The sequence below is a fragment of the Sarcophilus harrisii genome, chromosome 4, assembly GCF_902635505.1.
Source record: "Sarcophilus harrisii chromosome 4, mSarHar1.11, whole genome shotgun sequence".
Lineage (NCBI taxonomy): Eukaryota > Metazoa > Chordata > Mammalia > Dasyuromorphia > Dasyuridae > Sarcophilus > Sarcophilus harrisii.
Genome location: NC_045429.1, coordinates 256,112,871 through 256,137,161, shown reverse-complemented (window position 1 = coordinate 256,137,161; position 24,291 = coordinate 256,112,871). Strand labels below are relative to the sequence as shown.

Genomic DNA, 24,291 nt, shown 5'->3' with positions numbered 1-24,291 from the left:
TATCCAGATTGATAAAGTGCCTTTATATTTATTCAAAGAATAAATTCCTCTATTTTTCTTGTCTTTCACTTCTTTCAGCCTTTTTGAGCTTTTGTCTTACAGGGCTTATAATTGTTGTCTACAGTGTGCTTAAGTTTAGAGATTGCTATTTTAATTTGGGGGCAGGCACAAGGAGCATGATCCTTTTTTTGTTTTGTTAGATTTAGTAGTAATAAATAAATTATGTCAAAGACCCTTAAGTGAGCCAGTACCAAAACAGGGACTTCTCTCCCATTACTTCTTTTTTGAAAGATAGGAATTATCTTTTGGTGACAGGCTAATCTACAATGAGGGTGTAGTCCTCAAAGGCTTTGATTGTATTAACTTGAATTTGAGTTATTTAAGTTAAGTGAGGAGTGGTTGAGGCTACAAAGATAGACTATGTAGATAAATGCAAAACTTTAATCTTAGATTCAAGTCACTCTTCTTGCCTGTTGAGGTATATTGGAAGGCAGAGTTTCATCCTTGTCTTTCTCCTGCTCCAGAAATTCCATTGGCTCCCCAATTAGTGCCTTTTGGTTGAAGTACAAACCCTTCCTAAATAGCTCTTCCTAATTTAAAAAGCTCTGTAACTGTAGGAGTGGGTATGTGGCACAATGAATAGAGTATCAGTCCTGGAGTTAAGAAAACCTGAGTTCAAATGTGGTCTCACACAGTTAACTAGATGAGTCACTCCCTGGGCAAATCACTTAACTGTTTGTCTCAATTTCCTCATCTGTAAAAATGAACTAGAGAAGAAAATGGTAAACCACTCTAATCTATTTGTCAAGAAAACCCCAAATGTATTTTCAGAGTCAGATTTGACTACAGTAATTGAACAACAACAAAAATAACTGCAGCCTTTGCATTTCTAAGTTTATGGCATACTGCTCCTCCTCATGAGCTCTGTTATCTATACAGACTATGTTCCTTGCTGCCCCTTATGTTTTACATTGTCCCAGTCTTCCTCACTTCTGAAATTTAATTCTTTCTCCCTTCTGCCTTGTAGTGACCCTACTTTCATTTAAGTAATTGGTCAAATGCTATGTCCTACAGGAAGCCTGTCTTGATCCTTAAAATTATGGGTTACTCTCCATACTTCTCCCCTACAAATTATTCTGTATTTACTTTGTATATGTAGGGTATCCCAAAGAGTAATTTTTCCTTATAATATTTCAATATAATATAATGGTATATATTTTAATTTACTCAATTAAAACATTATTTTGAGAAGAAGACATAAAACTTCACTGGAATACTCCTGGTATAAATGAAGTGAGTACATTCTCAGAGACAGACTTTAAGGCATAGAATTATAGTCACATTTGGGATCGAGAGTCATAGAAGAGAAAATATCACAAGTCCTTTAAAGATTATTAGGTGAAATATAGCTTCTTGTAAGTTGACGGCTAAGGTAATAGAAGAAAAAGTAGATTAAATGTCTGACTCTTCAACTTTAAAAAAAATGAGATTTATTATATTTAATCAATCAACAAACATTTATTAAGTGCTTATTATATGCTAGATGTTGTTGTGTTAAAGATAGAAAGAAAGCCAAAAAACATGGTTCCTTTTAGGAACTCACATCTAATGGGTGAGACAACATGCAGAACAGCTATGTTCATATAACATATATACAACAAAAATGGGAGGCGTAATTAGGTTAGAAGAAGGTACTGTAGCAATTAAAAGAGTGAGCAAGATCTCTTGCAGAAAGTTAGATTTGAGCTGTGTCTTGAAGGAAGCCTGGGGAGTCAGGAGAGAACCTTTCTATTCTAGACATGAGGAACAATCAGTGAAAAGACATTGAGTCAGAAGTTTATTTCTTTTATATCCTAAATAATGTCTAAAATAATATTCTAAAATGTTTCCCTGAAGTTGACATTTCACATGTGGTAGACAATTTTAGACTTTTGTCAGATAATATAGTCAGCTAAATATTTAATAGAAATTTATCCTTGGGCCTTGTTCCATTATTGATGTCTGTATAGATTTTGCACACTAATGTTCCTTTCACTATTTCTTAACAAGATTTACAGATTACCATATCATAAGGAAGAAACCTCTAGAGATCAGCTAATCTAATCCTAGGATAATACGGAGAAAAGAACAGCTTTGGAATCAGAGGAATTGGGTTTAAACCTCTCTATGTACAATTATGTTTTCCATGTAATCATACTGTTGCATTTAAGAGTAATTGCTATATAAGTTAGTGTTTATATTTATTTTTTTTCTCTACTTCTTATACTTGTATTCTGTTTGTTTTCATACCTAGCATAATGCTGAGCACATTATGAAGACTCAGAACTTACATGCTAGTTTTTATCAAGGAAGAGTTGATAAGATTTGATGTTAGATTTGATAGGAATGATAGAGCTGATGTGAAATATGAAAGAAAATGTGTGGGATAGGTGCTAGACCCCCTTTCCCAAATTAGCTAATCAGAGATATCTTCAGGCTTTCCAAGAGAAAGTATTTATTTATTCCCTGCAAGGAGAGGAGCACACCCAGGAGGCATCCCAGGTCCCAGCATGTGCTTGACCCAACCAGCAGGAAGTAGAACACCCAGTTAAATAGGAAAAGACCAAAGCCTTTTCATTGGATAGTGTTTGCTTCTTGTGGGCCTACATCCTGTAACTTCACTAACTTCATGTGACTTCTGCATCCCAGGGTTCAAGGCCTGATTTTCTGCCTCTGAGAAGAGGGGTCATGTGACTTAATATCAAACTGAGAAAGCTTCATCCAGTCAGTCCCATTCAAAAGAAAGGAGTAATTATTGAAGTTATGAGTTGAAGACTGCCTAACCTGTCAATCAGAAGTGTACATTTTGATTATCCAAGTGTGTAGAAAAAAAAAAGAATGTACTTGGCCTGACATATAGTAAAATGCTTTTTTTTTTTTTTTTTGTCACATAAGTATTGATTCAGAGAGTTGTCAGCCTCATTCTGTCCATCCATAGGTTTTTAAGGTAGTTTTTATTCTACTTAATTGTATTTAGGACTGTAAATCACAATATTTACTGAAATAATTTCCCCTAATTGTTTCATTGATACAGGGGGTTTAGATAAAAGAATTACATAGTGAGATTGGCCTTATAAGCTTGATAAGAACTCTTAAAAGGTAGGTCTCTGCAGTTATTATTACTGAAAGTTTTCACTTTTTCATGGTTTCATGGTGTTAAAATTCAAAGGAAGCTCAGAAATCATCTAATCCAAACCCTTCACTTTATAGTTAATGAAACTGAGGACTAGAAAAGGGAAATTGCTTGTTCTAATTCATACAGTGAGTTAAAGATGAAACTGAGACAAAGAACTCAAGCATATCTGGAATCTCAATGCTGTACACAAAATTCAATTTAGCAAATATTTATTAAGTATGAACTAGATGCAAGAGTTTGATATGGTATAGAAGGAAGAGCCCTGATTTTGGGGTCAGAGGACCTGGGCTCTTAAGTTCTAGCTCCTAGGTAGGAAAATCACTTTGTCAGTTGCATGGAGACTGGATTGCAGGTGGAGAGACTACATGCAATTTAGGGAATTTTAGAGGCTGATGAGATAGTTCAGGTACTAGGAATGATCAAATCCTGAATTAGAGTGGTGACTGTGAATAGAAGGGGTAAATGTTAAAGTTAGGGAGGCAGTCATTTCTAAAATATATAGAGAATTGACTCAAATTTATAAGAATATAAGCCATTCTCCAATTAATAAATGGTCAAAGGATATGAATGGACAATTTTCAGATGAAGAAATTAAAGCCATTTCTAGTCATATGAAAAAATGCTTTAAATCACTATTAATCACAGAAGTGCAAATTAAGACAACTTTGAGGCACTACTACACACCTCTCAGATTAAGATGACAGGAAAACTGGGGCACTAATATGTTGTTGGTGGAGTTGTGAACTAATTCAACCATTTTTGAGAGCATTTTGAAACTATGTCCAAATGTCTATCAAACTGTGCATATCCTTTGATCCAGCAGTCTGTGCTGGGTCTGTGTCCCAAAGAGATCATAAAAAAGGGAAAAGGACCCACATGTGCAAAAATGTAGTGGCAGGGAACTGAAAACTGAAAGGATACCCAACATTTAGGGGATGGCTAAAGAATTTATGATATAATGAATGTTATAGAATATTATTGTTCTATAAGAAATAAAAATGTTTATAGCAGCCTTTTTTATAAGGCACCCCATTTCATTCATAGACAAGGAAATGGAAACTGAATGCATGCGTGTCAATTAGGTAATGGCTAAATAAATTATGGTATATGAATGTTATAGAATATTATTGTTTTATAAGAAATGATTAGCAGGATGATTTCAGAGAGTCCTGGAGAGACTTACATGAACTGATGCTGAGTGAAGTGAGTAGAACCAAGAAAACATTGTATACATCAATAAGATTATGTGATGATCAGCTCTGATGGGCTTGTCTTTTCAACAATGAGATGGTTCAGGCTAATTCCGATAGATGCAGAGAGTGATTTGCATACAGAAAGAGGACTGTGGAGACTGAAGGTGAATCACAACATAGAATTTCCATCTTTTTTGTTGTTCATTTTTTTTGTTTTGTTTTTTTCTCATTTTTTTCTTGTGCAGCATGATAAATATGGAAATATATTTAGAAGAACTGCACATGTTTAACTTGTATTGGATTAGTTGCTGTCCAGGGGAGGGAGCGGGGTGAAGAAAGGGAGAAAAATGGAACACAAAGGTTTTGAAGGGTGAATGTTGAAAATTATCTTTGCATATATTTTGAAAATAAAAAACTATTATTTAAAAAAAGAAAAAAAAACTAAAATTAATGTTGGGGAGGCAGAATTGGTAATAATTGGCATTTGCTGGAAAATGTGGGGTAAGGGAGAGCAGTGGGATGAATATGACTCCAAGCTTGTGCAACTTAGTGTCTAGGAGAATAGTGGTGCCTTCAACAAAATAAGGAAAAGGAATGAGTTTGGGAAAAGATAATGAGTTGTGGTTTGGATATGTTGTACTTTCGAAGCCTTGAGACATTCCATTCTTTCTGTGTGAGAGAGAAGGCATTATGGTGTATTAGGAGTATGACTTTAGAGTCTTTAAGTCTTGCATGTGACAGTCCTGCCTTTGTAATCTTGGGCAAGTCATTTAGCCTAGTAATATCCCAGACAACTTTTTAATACTTAGTAAGACCTACACTTTCTGTGAGGGTAGTTAACATGGTGCAATAGATAGTTTTGAGTCTGGAGTCAGGAATACTCCTCTTTCTGAGGTCAACTATAGTCTCAGACTTATAGCTGCATGACCTTGGGTAAGTCACTTAATCTTGTTTGCCTCTGTAAATTGATCTGGAGAAGGAAAGGCAAACCACTCCAATATCATTGCCAAGAAAACTCTAAATGGGGTCAGACACAACTAAACAGTAACAATTTTTGTAGCTCTTTAAGGTTACAAAACACTGTTCATACATATTCTCATTTGATCATTATAATAATACTGTGAGATACTTGCTATGATTATCCTTTGTGACCCTAAATTATTGATAATTGGAAGTTCCCTAGACTGATGAAATCTTATTTCTGCAAAAAAAAAAAAAAGTGTCTGAATGGTTTAGATCAAAGCTACTTAAACCATAGTTTGAGACTTCACATGGGGTCACAAATGAAAGTAGGAGTCATGAAATTATGATTTATTATCAGTAAATCTTTGATTTGTATACCTGTATAACTTGGGTTGCATAAAAATTTCTTAGGCAGAAAAGGGTCACAAGTGGAAAAAATCTCAGAAGCTCTGATTTAGATTATAGTATGGGAAAAGGGGAGAGGAGATACTGTTTTCACTGCAGGTCTGGCAAATAGAATTACTTTTATACTTCATAGAGAATGATGATAATAGCTAGTATTTATATAGTGCTTTAAGTTGGAAAAATTCTTTATATTTCATTTGATCCTCACAACAATCTTGTGTGAGGTAGGTAATATTAAGTGATTGGTCCAAAATCATGTAAGTTATATGTCAAAGGCAGGATTCAAACACAGGTCTTACCGACTTTCAATCTAATGCACTCTGCCATTTTGATAAATAAAGCAATTTTTCCTATAAGGGATTTATATGCGTACATATGTATGTATGTGTGTATATTCAATTAACATTCAATTAAGTTAATCAGTTTAGAACAAAATCACTAGCGAATTTAAATTCAGTGTTTCTAGAATTTTAATTTGACAAGGAATCGTGTCTAAATGCCCAAATTAAACTAATTATTCATTGTTCCTTTGATCAAGAATCTTGACCATTTAATTTTGTTATTAATGAATTAAATTTTAAATATATGGAACTAGGGCCAGTATTATAATCTTGCCTTTTTGACCATGTTTTCTTCAAGACAAAGAGAACTTTCATGCTTGAGTAAACACCCGGGTACATTGTGAAAGTGCCCAACTGCTTAAACAATTGGTATTAGTTTGGTTATTCAAATGAATGACTTGCTTGAAAGGCTTTTGTGTCCATTAATACTTTAATTCAATCAGTATAAAGGAATTTCACTATTTTGTTCTGTAGATTTAAATAACTCACCGATTACAGATGTCAAAATGATCAATCATTTTATTGGACATTATTTATCACATATAGCTATCTTGCATTACCTAATGAGAGATGATTTGTTTTACTTTTGAAACATTCTGAATGATAAGAGCTGAAGCAGAGTGATATAAACAGAAGAAGGAAAACAACCCAAAGAAAACAACAGGAAATGGAAAGCCCCCCCCCCCCCAAATTCCTAACTACCTGTATAATTATGACTGTAGAGAAATAACCCTCATTTTTATATTTATTATATTTTATATTATTTATATTTATCATTTATATTATCTATATTTTATTACTTTGTTTATTATTTTGCATTATTATATGAAGCTCCTTGTGAAATAATTTTTAAAGTATTTGATTTTTTAAAATTAGCATCTGAAATCTGTGACTAATTAAATGACTCTAGTTATCATTAATTCATACCATTAATAAAAGCAAATGCTTGTTGACTGACTGAGCAATGCCTTAAACTTTCACATGGTCAGAAAATTTGGATTATGGACTTAAATGAAACTGATGCACCTTATGTGAAACTATTTTGTCTTTCAGCAATTTTTTCAGCTAGTGAAATTACGGAAACTTGGACTTAGTGATAATGAAATTCAGAGGCTCCCTCCAGAAATCGCTAACTTCATGCAGCTGGTAGAGCTGGATGTATCTCGAAATGGTAAGCAAAAAATTACTTATTATTTACTATACTTTGTGACTTAACAAATTGAATCGAGAAAGACATTATTGCTAGAATATATACTTTTCTTGAATCTTGTGGTTCTAGAACATATTTGTATTCTAAGTGCTTAGGATAGTGCCTGATGAGTAGTAAGAAAGGTGCAGGAGGGAAAGATTGCTGATGAATTAATGTTAAAAGACTTGGGTTCTGATCCTGTCTTAGATGTTTATAAGCTCTGTGATGCCTTTCAAGTTATTTATTCTCTTTTAGCCTCAGTTTCCTAAGCAGTAAAAGGAGGATAATGGAACCTATCTTCTGAGGGTTTTATGAGTCTCAGATAAGATAATGTGTATAAAGGGTTTTGCAACCTTCAAAATACTAAATGCTAGTTGTTATCATCATCATCATCTTTGCTTGGTAGAGTAAAAAATACTGGAACTACCTTGTTCTTGAATAGTTAAATCAACTCTAAATAATTGCAAAATACTTACCCACCCACATGCTTTTTTGAAATCACCTTGTTCTTTTTAATGCTGGTACAATCTTTGTGTAAGATGCATTAAACTATCATTCTTTTTTCATTTCCTCATCCTGGGACTGTGTGTACTTCTAAGCCTTGTTAAATATTGTTTATTTAACGAGAACAGATCTGCAGTTGTGTTTCACTGACATCTGTGACACATTTATTCTTTAGTATAGCTTTGTGAGTATTTTTAAACAAAAAAGATCTGTTTAGTTCAAAAATTTTTACTAGTCTGCAAAATGCCCATCTTAGTCTCTTTTTAGTGGCCATTTTTACCAATTCTCATGTCTGTTTAGTTAATCTCTGTTCTGAAGAAACACAGTATTAATATTGTCTCAATTCTGTAAAAATATTTTTACTTAAAATGTGGTCATTAGCAAAAATAAAAATATAAGGGATATATTCTCACAAAAAACATAAAGTCTTTGGCACTTAACTAAATAGGACTAAATGAATAAACAGACCAAAAAAAAGACAATGCCTTTTGCTTTCCATTTCAAGGTATTGCTAATCCTTATCAAGAAATTGGTAAACTTTTATAAAAGCTAAAACAATTATTGGTCTCTGATAAGAATGGAAATAATTGAATGGGAATTTTTTTTCTATCAGATTTCTCATATGAGAGTTTGCATACAGGATATAAAAACATTAAGAAGAAATCTGTAAGACCAAAAACCATTCTCCAAATGATAAGTTGTCAAAAGGTATGAACCAACAGTCCAAGGAAATTGAAAAAATATAGCAACACTAGGAAAGAATGCTCTAAATTAAGATTTGACAAACTATGATGGGAACCCCAAATGAGGTCTATTGCCTGTTTTTGTATAACTCTTGAGCCAAAACTAGTTTTTACATTTTTAAATACAATAAAACTTCATCGTGAAATACTTCAAATATAACATTTTATTTAAAAATGTAAAAAACCAGTTTTAACTCCTCAGCTATACAAAAACAAGCTGCAGGATTTGGGCTATAATTTCTCTGATACTTCCTCTGAATTGCTAATAATTAAAAGAGATGCAAGTCAAAACAACCTGAGATTTCACATTATACCTAGCAAATTGGCAAGGAAAAGAAAAGATTGATGTAATTAGTGACAGAGGGGGCATAGATGGACAGCCACACTAGTGTGTGTTTGGTGGAATTGTGAATTGATACAACCATTCTTAAAAGTAGCTTGGAATCATACAAATAAAGTGGCTAAAATGATTATATTCTTTCCACTAGAGATTCCATTTCATCTTCAAAAAGAAAGTTTCCATGTTCAACAAAATATTTATGTTACATTTTGGCATTTTGTGGTAGCAAAGAACCTGAAACAAAGTAGATATCTGTCAATTGGGGAATGGCCAAATAGATTGTGGCTAATGAATGCAATAAGAATATTAATGAACTGAAAGAAACAACAAATATGAAGAATACAGAGAAACATAGAAAGACTTAACACGAACTGATACGGAGTAAAGTAAGCATAACCAATAAAACTATCTAGAAATTACTGCACAAAGTAAATGAAAAGATGAACAACCATAAAACATTTCAAAATGAATTTGTAGAAGTATGAAGAAAAGCTTGACCCCAAAGAAGAAATATGGGAAGTTGCCTCTGCCCATTCCTTTGCAGAAATGAGTAGTCCCCGGATGTGGAGCATTGCAATAGAATGCCCATTTTTTGATGTATTGATCCATTTTATTGATTTCTTTTTTATTGGTTTTATTTGTATGAGTATATGGCTTATTCAGCCATATGTATGTATATTTGTCCAAATTCTATCCCTCCTTCCTTCCTTCCTCATAGCCCTTCCTGAGATAGTTAGCAATGACATAGACTATACATGTGTGATTGTATAAAATATATTTTCATATGAGCTGGGTTTTTTTGGGAACAAAACTCAAACTAAACAAGAAAGACTGAAAAATAGGATGCTTCTGTCTATATTGACACCATCACTTCTTTTTCAGGAGGCAAATAGCCCTTTTTATCATGAGTTCTTTGGAATTGTCTTGGACCATCGTACTGCTGAAAATAATTCATTCACAGTTGTTCATTATACAACATTGCTATTATTGTGTACAGTTTTCCTCACTGCTCTGCATCAGTTATAAGTTTTTCCAAGTTATCCTGCTTGTCATTTATTTTTTCTTTGAACAATAGCTTATTTTCAAAATAACAAGCAAAAATAATTTTCATTATTCACCCTTGCAAAAACTTGTGTTCCAAATTTTTCTCCCTTTCTCCCCCCATCCATCTCCTCTAGACAGCAAGTAATCCTGTGTATTATTAAACATGTGTAATTCTTCTAAGCATATTTCCACATTTATCGTGCAGCAAAAAGGAAAAATGAGAAAGGGGAAAAAAAAGTACTCCCTGTCATTTCTTATAGGAGAATACCTATAACACAATTTGCTCAGCCATCCCCCAATTTTTAGTCTTCACAAAAAGTGCTGCTTTAAATATTTTTATGCAAGTAGGTTCTCCCTGCCCCCTTTTCTTTTTTCTTTTTTTGTCTTTCTTTTTTAATTTCTCTGGGATACAGACATAGTGGTGATATTGCTGGATCAGAGGATATGTACACTTTTTTTTTTTTTTAGCTTTTTAGGCAGAGTTCCAAACTGCTCTCCAAATTGGTTGGATCAGTTCAAAATTCTACCAACAGCGCATTAGTGTTCCAGTTTTCCCATATTCCCTGCAACATTTATCATTTTCCTTTTCTCTTATGTTAGCCTATGGTGGTGTCTCAGAGTTGTTTTAATTTGCATTTCTCTAATTAGTAGTGATTTGGAGCATTTTTTTTTTTTTTTTTGTATGACTGGAGGTTTTAATTTTTTCATCTGAAAATTTCCTGTTCATATCCTTTGACCATTTATCAGTTGGGGAATGACTTGTATTTTTATATATTTTACTTAGTTCTCTATATATTTGAGAAGGCCTTTATCAGAGGTATTCACTGTCCCTCAGTCTTTTTGCTTTTGTTTATACATACTCTTTTTAATTTAATATAATCAAAACTATACATTTTACATTTCATAATGCCTTTTAATTTTTTGTTTGATCCTAAATTTTCCCCTTATCCACAGACTTGACAGGTAAACTATTCCATGCTCCCCTAATTTGCTTATGGCATCACTCTTGGTGTCTACATCATGTACCCTTTTTGATCTTATCTTGGTATATTGTGTGAGAGGTTGGTCTATACTTATTTCCTGCCATATTGTTTTATACTTTTCCTAGCATTTTTTTTGTCAAATTATGAATTCTTGTCCCAAAAGTTTAGATTTTTGCATTAATCAGGTACTAGACTATATGTTAATTTACTTCTGTGTGTTTTGTACCTGATATATTCCAGTGATTCATCACTCCATTTCTTAAGCAGTAACAGATTGTTTTGGTAGTTGCCACTTTATAATAGTTTGAGATCTGGTACAGCTAGACCATCTTCATTTACATTTTTAAATTCCCTTGATATTTTTGATCATTTGCTCTAGATAAATTTTATTTATTTATTTATTTTTTTTTGTAGCTCTGTAAAATTTTTTCTTGGTAGTTTGGTTTGACTCTGGATAAATTAATTTAGATAGAATTGTCATTTTTATTTTATTGGCTTGGCTAATGAGCATTTTCCAGTTGTTTACATCTGACTTTGTGTAAAAATAGTTATAATTGTATTCATATAGTTCCTGAGGTTGTCTTGGCAGATAGGTTCTGAAGTATTTTATATGGTGGGTAGTTTTGGAATTTCTCTTTCTATTTCTCCTGCTGGACTTTATTGGTACTATGTAGAAATGTTGAAAAATTTTAAAGTAAACTCCATTTATTCCTGTTTTTTTTTTTTTTTTTAATAGGAATAGGTGCTGTATTTTCTAAAAAAAATTTCTGTATCTGTAGAAATAATCATATAATTTCTGTTAGTTTTATTACTTATATGATCAGTGATAGTTTTCCTAAAAATGAAGCAACCCTGTGTTCTTGGTATAAAACCCACTTGGTCGTAGTATATTATCCTTGTGATGTATTGCTGTAATCTCTTTACTAATATTTTACTTAGTACTTTTGCATCAACATTCATTAGGGAAATAGTTTTGTTTCTCTGTTTTTGATCTTTCCGGTTTAGGTGTCAGCATTATATTTACATTGTAAAAGAAATTTGATATGACTCTTGCTTTGTATATTTTTCCAAATAGTTTATGTAGCAATTATTCTTTAAATATTTGATAGAATTTACTTTGGTAAAATCTATCTGGTCTTAGGGATTTTTCCTTAGGGAGTTCATTCATGGCTTGCTGATAAAAAGCTATAATCCTTTCCATTCCCATTCAGTTATCTAACATTCTATTTACCTCCTTAAGTTCTTTCTTGTTTTTCTAAAAAAAAAAAAAAAAAAAATTAATTTAATTGCTTATTTTTAAATGTTTAAAATGTTAAAAAAAATTTAAATGTCCCCTAGTTCTGAGAGGGGAAATTTGGGATCCTCCCCTGTTTCTTCCTATAACTAGTTTGTAACTTCTTTAAAAGTTTACATGCTATTCCATTTGATGTGTATGTATGTGTGTGTATGTATATATATATATATATATATATATATATATATATATATATATATTGTTATAATAACTTTTTATTGACAGAACCCATGGCAGGGTAATTTTTTTACAACATTGTCCCTTGCACTCACTTCTGTTCCGATTTTTCCCCTCTCCCTCCATCCCCTCCCCTAGATGGCAAGCAGTCCTATATATGTTGAATATGTCACAGTATATCCTACTACAGCCCCTTTTATTTTCTGTATGTCTCTGTGTTTCAAGTATGATCCTTATTAAAAGCATATTGTAGACTTCTCTTTTTTAATCCATTATGCTGTTTCCTTCTATTTTATGGTTGACTTCAGCCCATTCATAGATATGATAATTTCCCTCTATCCTATTTTTCCTCCTGTTTATTCTTCTTTTTGTATCTCACCTTTCCCCTTATTCCTCCTCATATGGGTCTTACTTCTAATTATTACCCCTCCCAATTCATTCTCCCTTTTATCCTTTTATTCTCACTCACTTCTCCCTTCCTTTTTATCTCATTTCCATTAATCTACACACCTTATCCCATTCCATTAACCTAAACAGCCTCCTGTATCTCACTTTTCCCTTTCCCAGTAAAAATTATCTTCCCCTGTGGGAATGTAAACAATTTGACCTTATTGAATCTCTCTTGTTTTCTGTTTCATGTTTACTTTTAATGCTTTTCTTGCGTCTTGTTAGGAATGCTTGAAAGTCCTCAGTTTCATTAAATTTCCATTTCTTCCCCCTGAAGCATCAGTTTTGCTGGGGAGGTGATTTTTGGTTTTTAATCCAGACTTTTCTGAGTTCCACAATATTGAATAGGACTGACTGGATAAAGTTTTCTCAAGAAGTTTGAGTCTAGGCCTAAGTCATGTGATCCCTATTACCAGGGGCTGAAAGATCTCTCCTTGGGCCAAGGTGCAGAAGTCATATATATGATCACTAGGCCTAGAGGTCTAAAAGCCAAGACCCTAGGTCAGTGAAAAGAAGAGACATGACCCACAGGAAGCAGACAACATTGATGACCATTGGTCAATGATGATTACTTCCTTTTAGTCTTTCCAATGAAAAGTCTTGGGTCTTTTGCTATTTAACCAGTTATTGAGCAGGTCAACAAGCACATTTTGGGAGCTGAGATGTCTCCCAGGTGTGCTTGGGTCTCTCCCTAAAGGGACTCAGTAAATGCTATATTTTTTGTACCTGAAGATGTCTCTGATTAGTTAATTTGCGAAAGGGGGTCTAGCATCCATCCCATACAATGTCATATTCTATGTCTTCCCCCTTTTTTTTTTTTTTTTTTTTGATGTGGTTGATACTAAATCTTGTGTAATCTTGATTGTGGCTTCATATTAAATTGTTTATTGTTACCTCGATTTGGGAACTCTGGAATTTGACTAATATTTTTGGGAGTTTTCAAAAAAAATCATTTTTATTAAATTGGAGAAGATATTATAAAGGGCATATGAATTAGTATCACCATCACGCAATATGGAAGGGCCCTGAGAGGTTCATTTGGTTCAACCTCCTAATTTTATATATGAGGAAACTGAGGTCCAAGCATTTGAGGTGACTTTCTCAAAGATCATACAGTAAATACAGAGGGATACTAGCCCCGATGGTAGACCTCTAATTTTAGTATTCTTTGTACTATATTAGGCTACCTCTGCCATTAGAGCTTTTTGGTCCTGAAAACGAAAAGGAGTTTTTACATTAAAATATTTTTACATGACAACTTGAACAGGATGGAAAAAGAAATGTACATATCTTGCTGTGTGCCCAATTTTGTTTTCCAGCATGTAGTTATAAGAAGCCTTTTCTAAAAGCATTGTCAAGACAAGAATTACTCTTGTCTCCCTGGGACTCATCCCCCTCTCCATTTTTTTTATTTTTTTTTATTTTTTATTTTTTTTTCTTTTTGTTCAGTTGCTTTCTGTCTGTCTGCGGGTGTTTACATCTTGTGAAGGATCATGCTGGTCTTCAGCCTTCTTGTTAAAATAGTTTTAGAATTGCTGAAGGGGAAGGTGCCCAGATGGAAGGTGGCTGGTACATGGATTCTTTCAGTGGTTCTTGAAGCAGAAGGTGCTTGAGGTAGAATTGTATTTGCTTGTTGCATCTTTCTTAGTGAAAAGAGGGAGGATGTAAGTGGTAACCCAGATTTTTCTCTCCTCTCCTCAAGGGCTCATTTCTCCCCCAAATCTCCTTCCCCTTTTATAGAGTTGAAATAAGATTAAAATGGAGGTTGAGGACAGTCCAGTAGAGGGAAGGAGGTCACAAAGTTTGTTGTTAGAGAGGAATATGTATAAGGGGGAGAGACAGTCATTCACAAACTCTGCCATTGTTCATTACTTGTAATGGATATATTTTTATTAAGTGCCCAATACATACATAGCACTGTGCCAAGCAGTGAGGGTACAAATTTGGAAATGAAGGAGTCCCTGCTCTCAAGGAATTTATATTTTATTGGGGAAGACAATAAGTACAAACAAAGTATCTCTGAAGTAATTGAAAGATAACTCAGACTAATTTCTAATTTTCCTAGCAATTTTTGTCATAGTGAGTTCTTATTCTAGAACCTGGGGTCTTTAGGCTTATCAAAGTAGATTACTGTAGTTATTGACTGTTGTGTCCTGTGAGCCTAACCTATTCCTTTGAATTCGATTTCTTAGCCAATACCGAATGGTTTGGTGACTGCTGCTTTATAATATAGTTTTAGATCTGTTACAGCTAGGCCATCTTTGTTGACATTATTTTTTTCTGTTAATTCCCTTGAAATTCTTGACTTTTTGTTCTTCCAGATGAACTTTTGTTATGATTTTTTTCTAGTCCTGTGAAATAATTTCTTGATTATTTGAGTTTGATTGATATGACACTGAACAAGTAAATTAATTTAGGTAGATTTGTCATTTTTATTATATTGGTATTATTATATTTATATATATTATAATACTTGGCCTACCCATGAGCACTTGATAGTCTTCCAGTTGATTAGTATGGCAGAAACTAGGCATTGACCCACACCTAACACCCTATACCTAAATAAAGTTGAAATGATTTCATGATTTAGCCATAAAGAGTGATACTATAAGCAAATTAGAAGAACAAAGGAAAGTCTATCTCTCAGATCTGTGGAGCAGGAAGGAATTTGTGGCCAATGAAGAACTGGAGTACATTTTGGAATGCAAAATGGATAATTTTTATTATATTAAGTTAAAAAGTTTTTGTACAAACAAAATCAATGCAGACAAGGTTAGAAGGGAAGCAGTAAACTGGGAAAATTTTTTTTTCCATCCAAGGCTTCTGATAAAGGCCTCATTTCTAAAATATAGAGAGAATTGATTCAAATTTATAAAAGTACAAGCCATTCTCCAACTGATAATCGTCAAAGGATATTAACAGCCTAATTTTAAAATAAAGAAATTAAAACCATTTCTAGTCATATAAAAAAAAAATTTAAATCACTATTAATCCAAGAAATGCAAATTAAGACAACTCTGAGGTACACTACACACTTCTCAGATTGGCTAAAATGACAGGAAAAGTTAATGATGAATGTTGGGGGATGTGGAAAACTGGGACACTGCTGCATTGTGGATGGAGTTGTAAACTGATACAACCATTCTGAAGAGCAATATGGAACTGTCCTTGTGATGAAGAGAGCCATCAGCACCCAGAGAGAGGACTATGGGAACCAAGTATAGATCAAAGCATAATATTTTCACTTTTTGTTGTTGTTGTTGTTTGCTTGCATTTTATTTTCTTTCTCATTTTTTTCCTTTTTGATCTGATTTTTCTTGTGCATCATGATAATTGTAGAAATACGTGTAGAGAATTGCACATGTTTAACATATTGAATTACTTGCCATCTAGGGGGTGGAGGGAAGGCAGGGAGAAAAAAAAATGGAATACAAGGTTTTGCAAGGGTGAATGTTGAAAATTATCTATCCATATGTTTTGAAAATAAAAAGCTTTAATTAAAAAAAAGATAACTCAAAGATGAGCACTAGGACCATGGTAGACTAGGAAACCCTTCACATAGAAGCTGTTGGTTGAACTGAGGCTGGAAGAAAGATTTTAATAGGACTTACTTGGATTTTAATAGATAATATTTAATAAATTTTTTTGGGTGAATGAGAGATATTAAAATTCTGTTCTTAGCTAAGAGGTTCAGCTCATTTAATTTCTTTGAGTTCTTAAAGAAAATAAGTCTCAAGGTGTTTGTTCCTATATCTAGTGCAAGTATTCCTAACCATTTTTGGTGTCATGGACCCCTTTGGAAGTCTGGGGAGCCCATGGACCTTCTCAGGATAATTCTTTAAGAGGCATAAAACATAGCACATAAAGGGAACCCTGTTATGTTGAAATGTGATTATCGAAGCAACTCCACAGACCCTCTAAGATAAGAAGTTAGGGGAAACAATAGATTGTATGCTATCAATAACAGTAGCTCATTTATACAGTGCTTTAATTTTATCCACTGTATAATTATAATAACTTTATTATCACATTTCATTCTCATTACAACCCTGGCAGGTGGACACTAATAAGAATTATTTCTTTCTCTTTTAATAACTTGTTCATGGTTACAGTTTATAAATGGTTGAGGTGAGATTCAAACCTACATCCCTTCTATCTTAAGAGTAAATGAAAACCATTTTAAAAAAACCTTAACAAGTGCCAAGCATCGTGCTAATAAAAAAGTGAGATAATTCCTTTCTGGAAGATCTTACATACAAATAGGAAGAGTCAACCCCCATAAAAGAATGACAAAAACAAAGGGCATCATTATAAGGATAGTGCATGGGGCCATAAAGTAATCCATTGCTAGGTTCTTTCTGGAGCAATGGGAGTATTGATTTGATTATGGTTTCTAGTTAAAGAGCTCACAGGCTCTTGCCTAAGCCTTCTTTTCTCTCTCTATATTATTTTACATGGTAATCTCATCAGTTTCTATGTATTCAGAACCCTATGCTTATGATTCCCAAATCTACTTTTCTAGCTCTAATTTCTCTTCTGACTTTCATTCTTATATATCCGACTATCTATTAGACATCTTAAAGTATATATCCTGTAGACATCTTAAACTCAGCAAGTCAAAAATTGTACTTAATGTCTTTCCCTCAAATCCACCCCCTATTCCAAACTTATTACTCTCAAGGACAAAGTACCTCTCAATAACCACGTTGGATACCCATGTATCTCAATTTATTGCTCACTGTCTCTCAACTATGGAGATTGAATGTAAATCAACAAATGTTAGGTTCACTTTTTTTTTTGTTGTTGTTTTTCCTCTCATGGTTTTTCTTCTTTCTTATGATCTTTCTCTCTCAACATGATTTATAAAGAAATATGTATTTTAAAAGTTAATATACATGTATAATTAGAAAAAAAAACAAATTTTTTTTAAAAAGAGGGCAGCTAGATGGCATAGTAGATAGAGTACCAAGCACTGAAGTCAGGAGTACCTGAGTTCAAATCTCACCTCAGACACTTAACACTTCTTAACTGTGGGACCCTGGGCAAATCACTTAACCCCAATTGCCTCCACAAAAAAAAAAAAAAAAATTAAAAAAAAAAAAATAAATAAAGAATGTAAGTTTCTTGATAGTAGAGATTGACACAATAGTAAGTAAATAACTATAATTTAAAAATAAACCCTTGAAAACATTAAAACATCCCTTAACAAACATAAAAATAATATATATAGGCCCTTATCTTCTCATATCTGGACCAGGAAGCTTGATTCTTCTCTCCCCATTTGTTCCAAGTCCCATTCCACTTTATCCTTCACTCAACTATCTTTAGAAAGCATAAAAAGGGTGACCATGTCACCCCCCCCCCCTTTTTTTTTGGGGGGGGTAAACTCTAGTGTCTCCCTAAAAATTCTGAAATAAAATATAAAGTACTTTGTTTGGCACTCAAACCCTTCAGAACCTGAAACCCAACCTTAGTCTAAGCTTTCCAGTACTCATACTTTAACACCCCTCAGGTACTCCATAATCCATTGATATTAGTCTAGCATTTTAGTTGTTCCTAGAACAAGACATTCCCACTTTCCATTCTTAGCATTTTCTCTTGTTATTTCTCATTGTTAGAATGCTCTGCCTCGTCATCTCTGCCTTCTGTGCTTTCTGGCTTCCTTCAAGTTTCAGCTAAAATCCTGGAATTACAGCAGCTAAGTGACATAGTATATGTAACACTTGGGCTTGAATCAAGAAAATCCAAGTTCAAATCTGGCTTTAGACACTTAACTAAGTGAACCTGGACAAGTCCCTTAGCCTTGTTTACCTCAGTTTCCTCATTTGTAAGAGGAAATGGCAAACTATTTCTGTATCACTTAGGGAAACACCAAATGGGGCCATAAAGAGTCATAAAAGACTATATAAAAACAATAACAACAACAAAAAATCCTGGAATTGGAGTCAGGAAGACCTGAATTCAAGTACTGACCCCAGATGCTTACTAGCTTTGTGACTCTGGGCAAGGGATTTAACATTTCTCATTGGTAAGAAACAGTCCCTATCTAAAAAAGCATATATTCTCTTTTTGAGGTACAGTATAAAAGATGAATATTGTATAATAGAATTACCATGTACAGGTTAGTTAGAGTTCAAGGATAACAACAAGATACTGAGGGAGACCAAGGAAGGCTTCATGGAGGAGGTAGTACTTGAATTGAGCTTGGGGGGAATCTAAGGTGGTGATGAGAAAGGGACTGAATTCTGATATGATATGTACTCATAGAGGCCATGGCTATAAAATCTTGCTGAATCCAGCATTGGTTGGAATGTCCAATATTTGAAAGGGAAAAATAGTATGAAATTATACTAAAGAGGGGCTTTTAATATAGAGTAGTTAGTGTTTGATCTCAGATTCAATAGGAAACCCCTGAAAGGTTCTTTTAGTTGAGGTAATATTTTGCCATTTATATGAAGGATGGATTAGAGATGGGATATAATGGAGAGAAAAGAATTCTTAGGTTATGATAAATGGTCTAATAAATAGTGTAGTTTAATAAAAGATGATAAGAGTCCTGGCATAGAATAGTGACTGTGAGTATAGTGAATAGGAAAGATCCAAAGGATAGTGTGAAGCTAGAATCAGCAATGTATTTGAAATGGGAGAGAGAAAAATCAATGACCCTAAAGTTATGAATTTGGACTGGGAAAATAGTGCTGTTTGGCATCATATGATCTCCAATGTCCTTTCCATCTTTAATGGTCTATGAATCTTTTTAGGGTGTATGCATGTACGTGTGTGAACATGCACACATGTGTATGCACATATACTGGTACAAATTATTTCTTTAAAATGTATTAACAAGTACTTAAGTATAAATAATTGACATTTATATAGAGATTTGAATTTTACAGTGTCTTGCAGACATTAGTTCATTTTATTTGGTTGTATATATGAGTGTAGATACAATAAGCAAGAGATGATTAGTGAACTATCATATATATGTATATATTCTATAAAAGATTCCTATGTTGGGTTGGACTATGTAACACTAGAGTTTTATGGAACTTATGTGTACACTTCAATATTTTAAAAGATTTCAGATTTTATCTTTGAAGAGGTATATAGGTTGTAAGTTCCTGGAGGGCAGAGACTGTTTTATTTTTGCCCTTATAGCCCCAGACTGACACTGTGCCTTGCATATAGTAGGTACTTGATAAATGCTTGTTGATTGATTTACAGATCCAAAACTTTCATATTTTAATCCATGATTATAAATAATTTCTGTAGCCAAATACATTTTTCTTCTGATAAGCCTCTTAGATAACATTCATACTTTATGTAGGCTCAGTCTGACTAAAGTTTTGTATTTAAAATCTTTCTGGCTTGAGAGGATTTTCCTGTTTCCTACAATATCTAGGGTTGACTCTAATAGCATGTGGAGTAACTGTTTAACAACTAGATCTGTGGGTGGAGGGAGTACACTTAACTAACTCAAGTCTGGATAATCAATAAAACAATAAATTAAGTCCTGATAGGTAGTGTTTGTTGCTTTCTAAAGTCTAAATGCACACATTGAAAATTTAACAGTTGGCTCTTGCTGGTCAGTTCCAACTGGTTTTATTATACACACATCATACCACCTTGAACCACTGATTTGTTATAATTATATTTGAAATTTGAGAGAAATTTAGAGAAAAATTAGAAATTTAGTGTTTAAGTTACACTGGTGTCTTTGCTTTTCCTAGCACAAGACACTCCATCTCCTGATTCTGGGCATTTTCATTGGTAGTGATTCATCCCTGGAATGCTCTCCCTGTTCCTTTTTGCCTCCTGACTTTCCTGGTGTCTTTCAAGACTCACCTAAAATCCTCCCTTCTGCAAGGAAGCTTTTTTGAGTTCTTCTTAATTCTCCTGTCTCCTGATGTTTCTTCTTTATTCTACCTATTAAATCTTGTTTTACTTAGCCTCCCCTGTTAGACTTTGAACTTCTTGAGGACAAAGGGCTGGGATTTGTTTTTCTTTCTATCTCCAACTACTAGTTCTCTTGGGGAGGGCAAGGTCCTTGGCATAGTACCTATATGGCATAGGAGTTGGACTTTGTGTAGACAAAAGGGAGTAGGTGTAAAACTATATTCTCAACCTTGACTGTGTACTTGACTGTGACTGCATCATAGAATGAAAGCTGGAAGGAACCTTAAAAGCTATCTAGTCCATCTCACTCATTTAACAGATGAGAAAATGGAGAGCTTGACAAAGTGTATCTTTTCTCATGGTTACAGAGGTAGCACATGGCATAATAGGGATTTAAATCCAAGTTTTCTGACTCATTACACCTCTTTGCTGATATAAGTAATGATAGGAATTGAGCATGAGTATGTGGGTAATTAGGAGTAAAACCATCATTTGAAGGAGAAATGTGCATGCCTTCCCTGTAATAGACTGGTAGCATTATTCAGTTTTTATATCAGAAAAGGTATCAGCATCATAATAATATCATAATGAAATTATAGGAATTATATAGGAATATAATAAGCATTGCTTATTTCTTGTATGGATGCTTTCTTTTGGGTTTTGAGTAAAATTCTCAGTTTGATTGCACTCCTTCCAGTCAGATGACTGGATGTGTATATATATTGTTTGGTTTTATGCTATGTTTAATTAACTCTAAAACCAATCTTGAAGTTTATCGAAAATGACCTTGTAACATCAAACCCTCTTATATTTTTGAGTATATTCTACTACAAAAGTCTGTTTGGCAAACAGTAAATTTACCATGCCTCTAAGCCCTCCCACTCAGTTATGAACAGTCTTCTTTTATTGCTACATCTAATTGTAAACACACCCACTTCAGAAGTACAGCAGAAGCCAATTTTTTTAAGTTCTTGCAGACTTCAGTTTTGTCATTGTCAAGAAACAAGAAGCCCTTGTCCTGTTGTTTCTTTCTAACTGCCTTATTTATGTTCACTGTCTGCTTAGGATGCTTGTCTATATGGTTAGTAGTTCAGCAGGTGGGTTTTCTTGTCTCAGCTGCTGCTGGGAATAGTACCACCCAGGAGAAGCATAAGTCTGAAGGGGAAAAGTATCCCAAGTGTCTCTTCCCTCACTCTCTCAAATTTGGATACTATCCAGTCCAGAATTTGTTTTCTTGCTCTGAAACTACCACTTCAGGATGATGAACCCTCTCCTGGCTTCGTCCCTGTTCCTCTATTGTGTTAGGAAGTCAGAAGCTAGCAAAGGTTAAAGTAACATGGGAAAAATTTTACCACTACCTTCCCATTTTACAATTTTATTCCAAAGAGAAGCAAATGTTTTTAAGGTGAAGGCAACAGAAAGGAACTATACTCTTTGTTCAGTTTTTCCAATTTCCCTTTCCAGGTGAAAGCAAATTGATTTTGGGGAGAGAGAATATGTCTATACAGAGATGCTTTAAAATACTGAGGAAATTCATAGACTGTATCCTAGGTTACAGAGCTAAAAGGGCTATTAGGGACCTCCTGGGATCTAGGAACTTGTATGAAAAAATATTTTGATAACTATTTAAATATAATTGGTTTCCTTTGTAGTCCTGTGCATTTTTTTTTTTCTTTTCAAAACATTGCTTTAAGAACGAGTCCACGGGCTCACTAGACTGTCAAACGATTTCATGATATGAAAAAGATTAAAAATCTTTGTTCTAGTTCGACTACAAACCCAAGGCCCTTTACTTATTGTGTTTTAAATTCTCTTATTCTAAATGACTAACAAAAAGTAAAAAAGTATAGAAAACACTTTATTACATTCTTGCTTTTTGTTTTTCTTTATAATTCTGATTTACTTTCTCATCTTGTCTTGACCTAAGTGTCGAAGACTGAATTGTTGCTTTCTTTTTGCTACTATATTATAGGAATATTTGTGTTTCTGGCACGATGATGTGGATATTCAAATTCTTTCTCAGAATTTACTGTGTGAATATGGGTATGATCTTCAGCCTCTCCCAACCTGTTTTCTCATCTAAAAATGGGTAATATAATAATAGTTGTAATGCTTCTCTCTCAGAATTATTTTGAGAAAAGTACTTTATAAAGCCTAAGATGCTATGCAAATATGAATTATTGACGTTATTATTAAAAAATCAACTACTTTCTGACATTCTATAAAATAATGATTAGTGGTAGTAGATAATAATGGTAGTAGATACTATTGGAATTAATGGTTATCTAGGACAAGTTTCTTCCACTTCTCCTCATCTCTAATATGAAAAGGTTGGACTAGATAGAATGGACAAAATGTTGGATTTGGAATCTTTACTCAAACACTTACTATGTGATCTTCAGTTATTTAAACATTTTTAGTCTCAGTTTCTTCATCTATAAAATGGGCAAGATAGCACTTTACGAAGGTAATTTTGAGTGTCAAATGAACAAATAGCTCTGTAAGATCTGTGAAATGCTTTACAAATATTACCTCAATCATTTTTCATTTGGGTCTGACTGTAATCTCATTATTTTTTTTGCAAAGATATTGGAGGGTTTACCATTTGCTTCCAGCTTATGTTAACAGATAAGGAAACTAAGGCAAAAAAAGGGTTAAGTGACTTGTTTAGGTTCACACATAGCTATTAAGTATCTGAGGTCACATTTGAACTTAGAAGGCATATTTTCTTGACTTCGGGCCTGGTGCCCTATCCATTGCATTACCCTACCTGTCCTTCAAGAGCTATATCAATGTTAAGAATTGCTGTTTTTTTTTGTTGTTATGAGTTAGAAGGTTGTGTACAACCCTTTCATTTTACAGATGAGGATGTTATGGCCCAGAAATGACTTATACCAGAATGCAAGCAGTTAAAATCAAGATTTAAATTTGGGTCCTCTGATTGCACATCCATATATACTTTTACTGCGCCATTCTTGGACAGATTTTCTGAGGACTCTTTCCATTTCAGACAGTGCCAAAGACTTTGCAAATATACTCCTACTGGTAGTAATATTATGAGGCACAGTAGATGTGAGGCACTGTGCCTGGAGACAGGAAGACTCACCTTTGTGAATTTAAATCTGGCATCAGAAACATATTAATTGTGTAACTCTGGGCAAGTCATTTAATCTTGTTTGCCTCAGTTCACTCATCTGTAAAATGAGCTGGAGAAAGAAATACCAAACTACTCAAATATTTCTGCCAAGAAAAACCCCCAAAATGGGGTCACAAAAAGTTGGATGTGACTGAAAAGTCACTGAACAGCAACAGCAGTATAATAATGAATCAGCAATGTTTCAAAAAAAGAGGCTAAGGACCAATAGTCTTCTAAATTTGAATCTTTTTAGGTTACCAAGCCCTTTCTTTAACCCCAGATTCTTAAAGTGTTTCTGCCCAGCCTATCCATTATGTGTTTATTCCTTCCTGGGAGAACCTCTGCTTTATGCTGAATTTCAGTAACAAAACTGGATTCTTGGTTGAAGGTTTTGTCACTGTAGAAAAATACTTGCAATATTTTCTTTAAAAAACCAAACAAATAAAACTCTAGCGTGTGGG

General features: G+C 33.7%; 1 protein-coding gene across 1 annotated transcript in view; it reads left to right on the top strand.

Moving 5' to 3' along the window:
- The window catches only part of LRRC1 (leucine rich repeat containing 1), a 167,210-nt gene that overhangs the window by 45,419 nt on the left and 97,500 nt on the right, over window positions 1-24,291 (top strand). Inside the window, exon 2 of the mRNA XM_003769157.4 lies at window positions 7,131-7,248. Coding sequence (XP_003769205.1) covers window positions 7,131-7,248 — 118 coding nt within the window. The remainder of the gene's footprint in view (window positions 1-7,130; window positions 7,249-24,291) is intronic.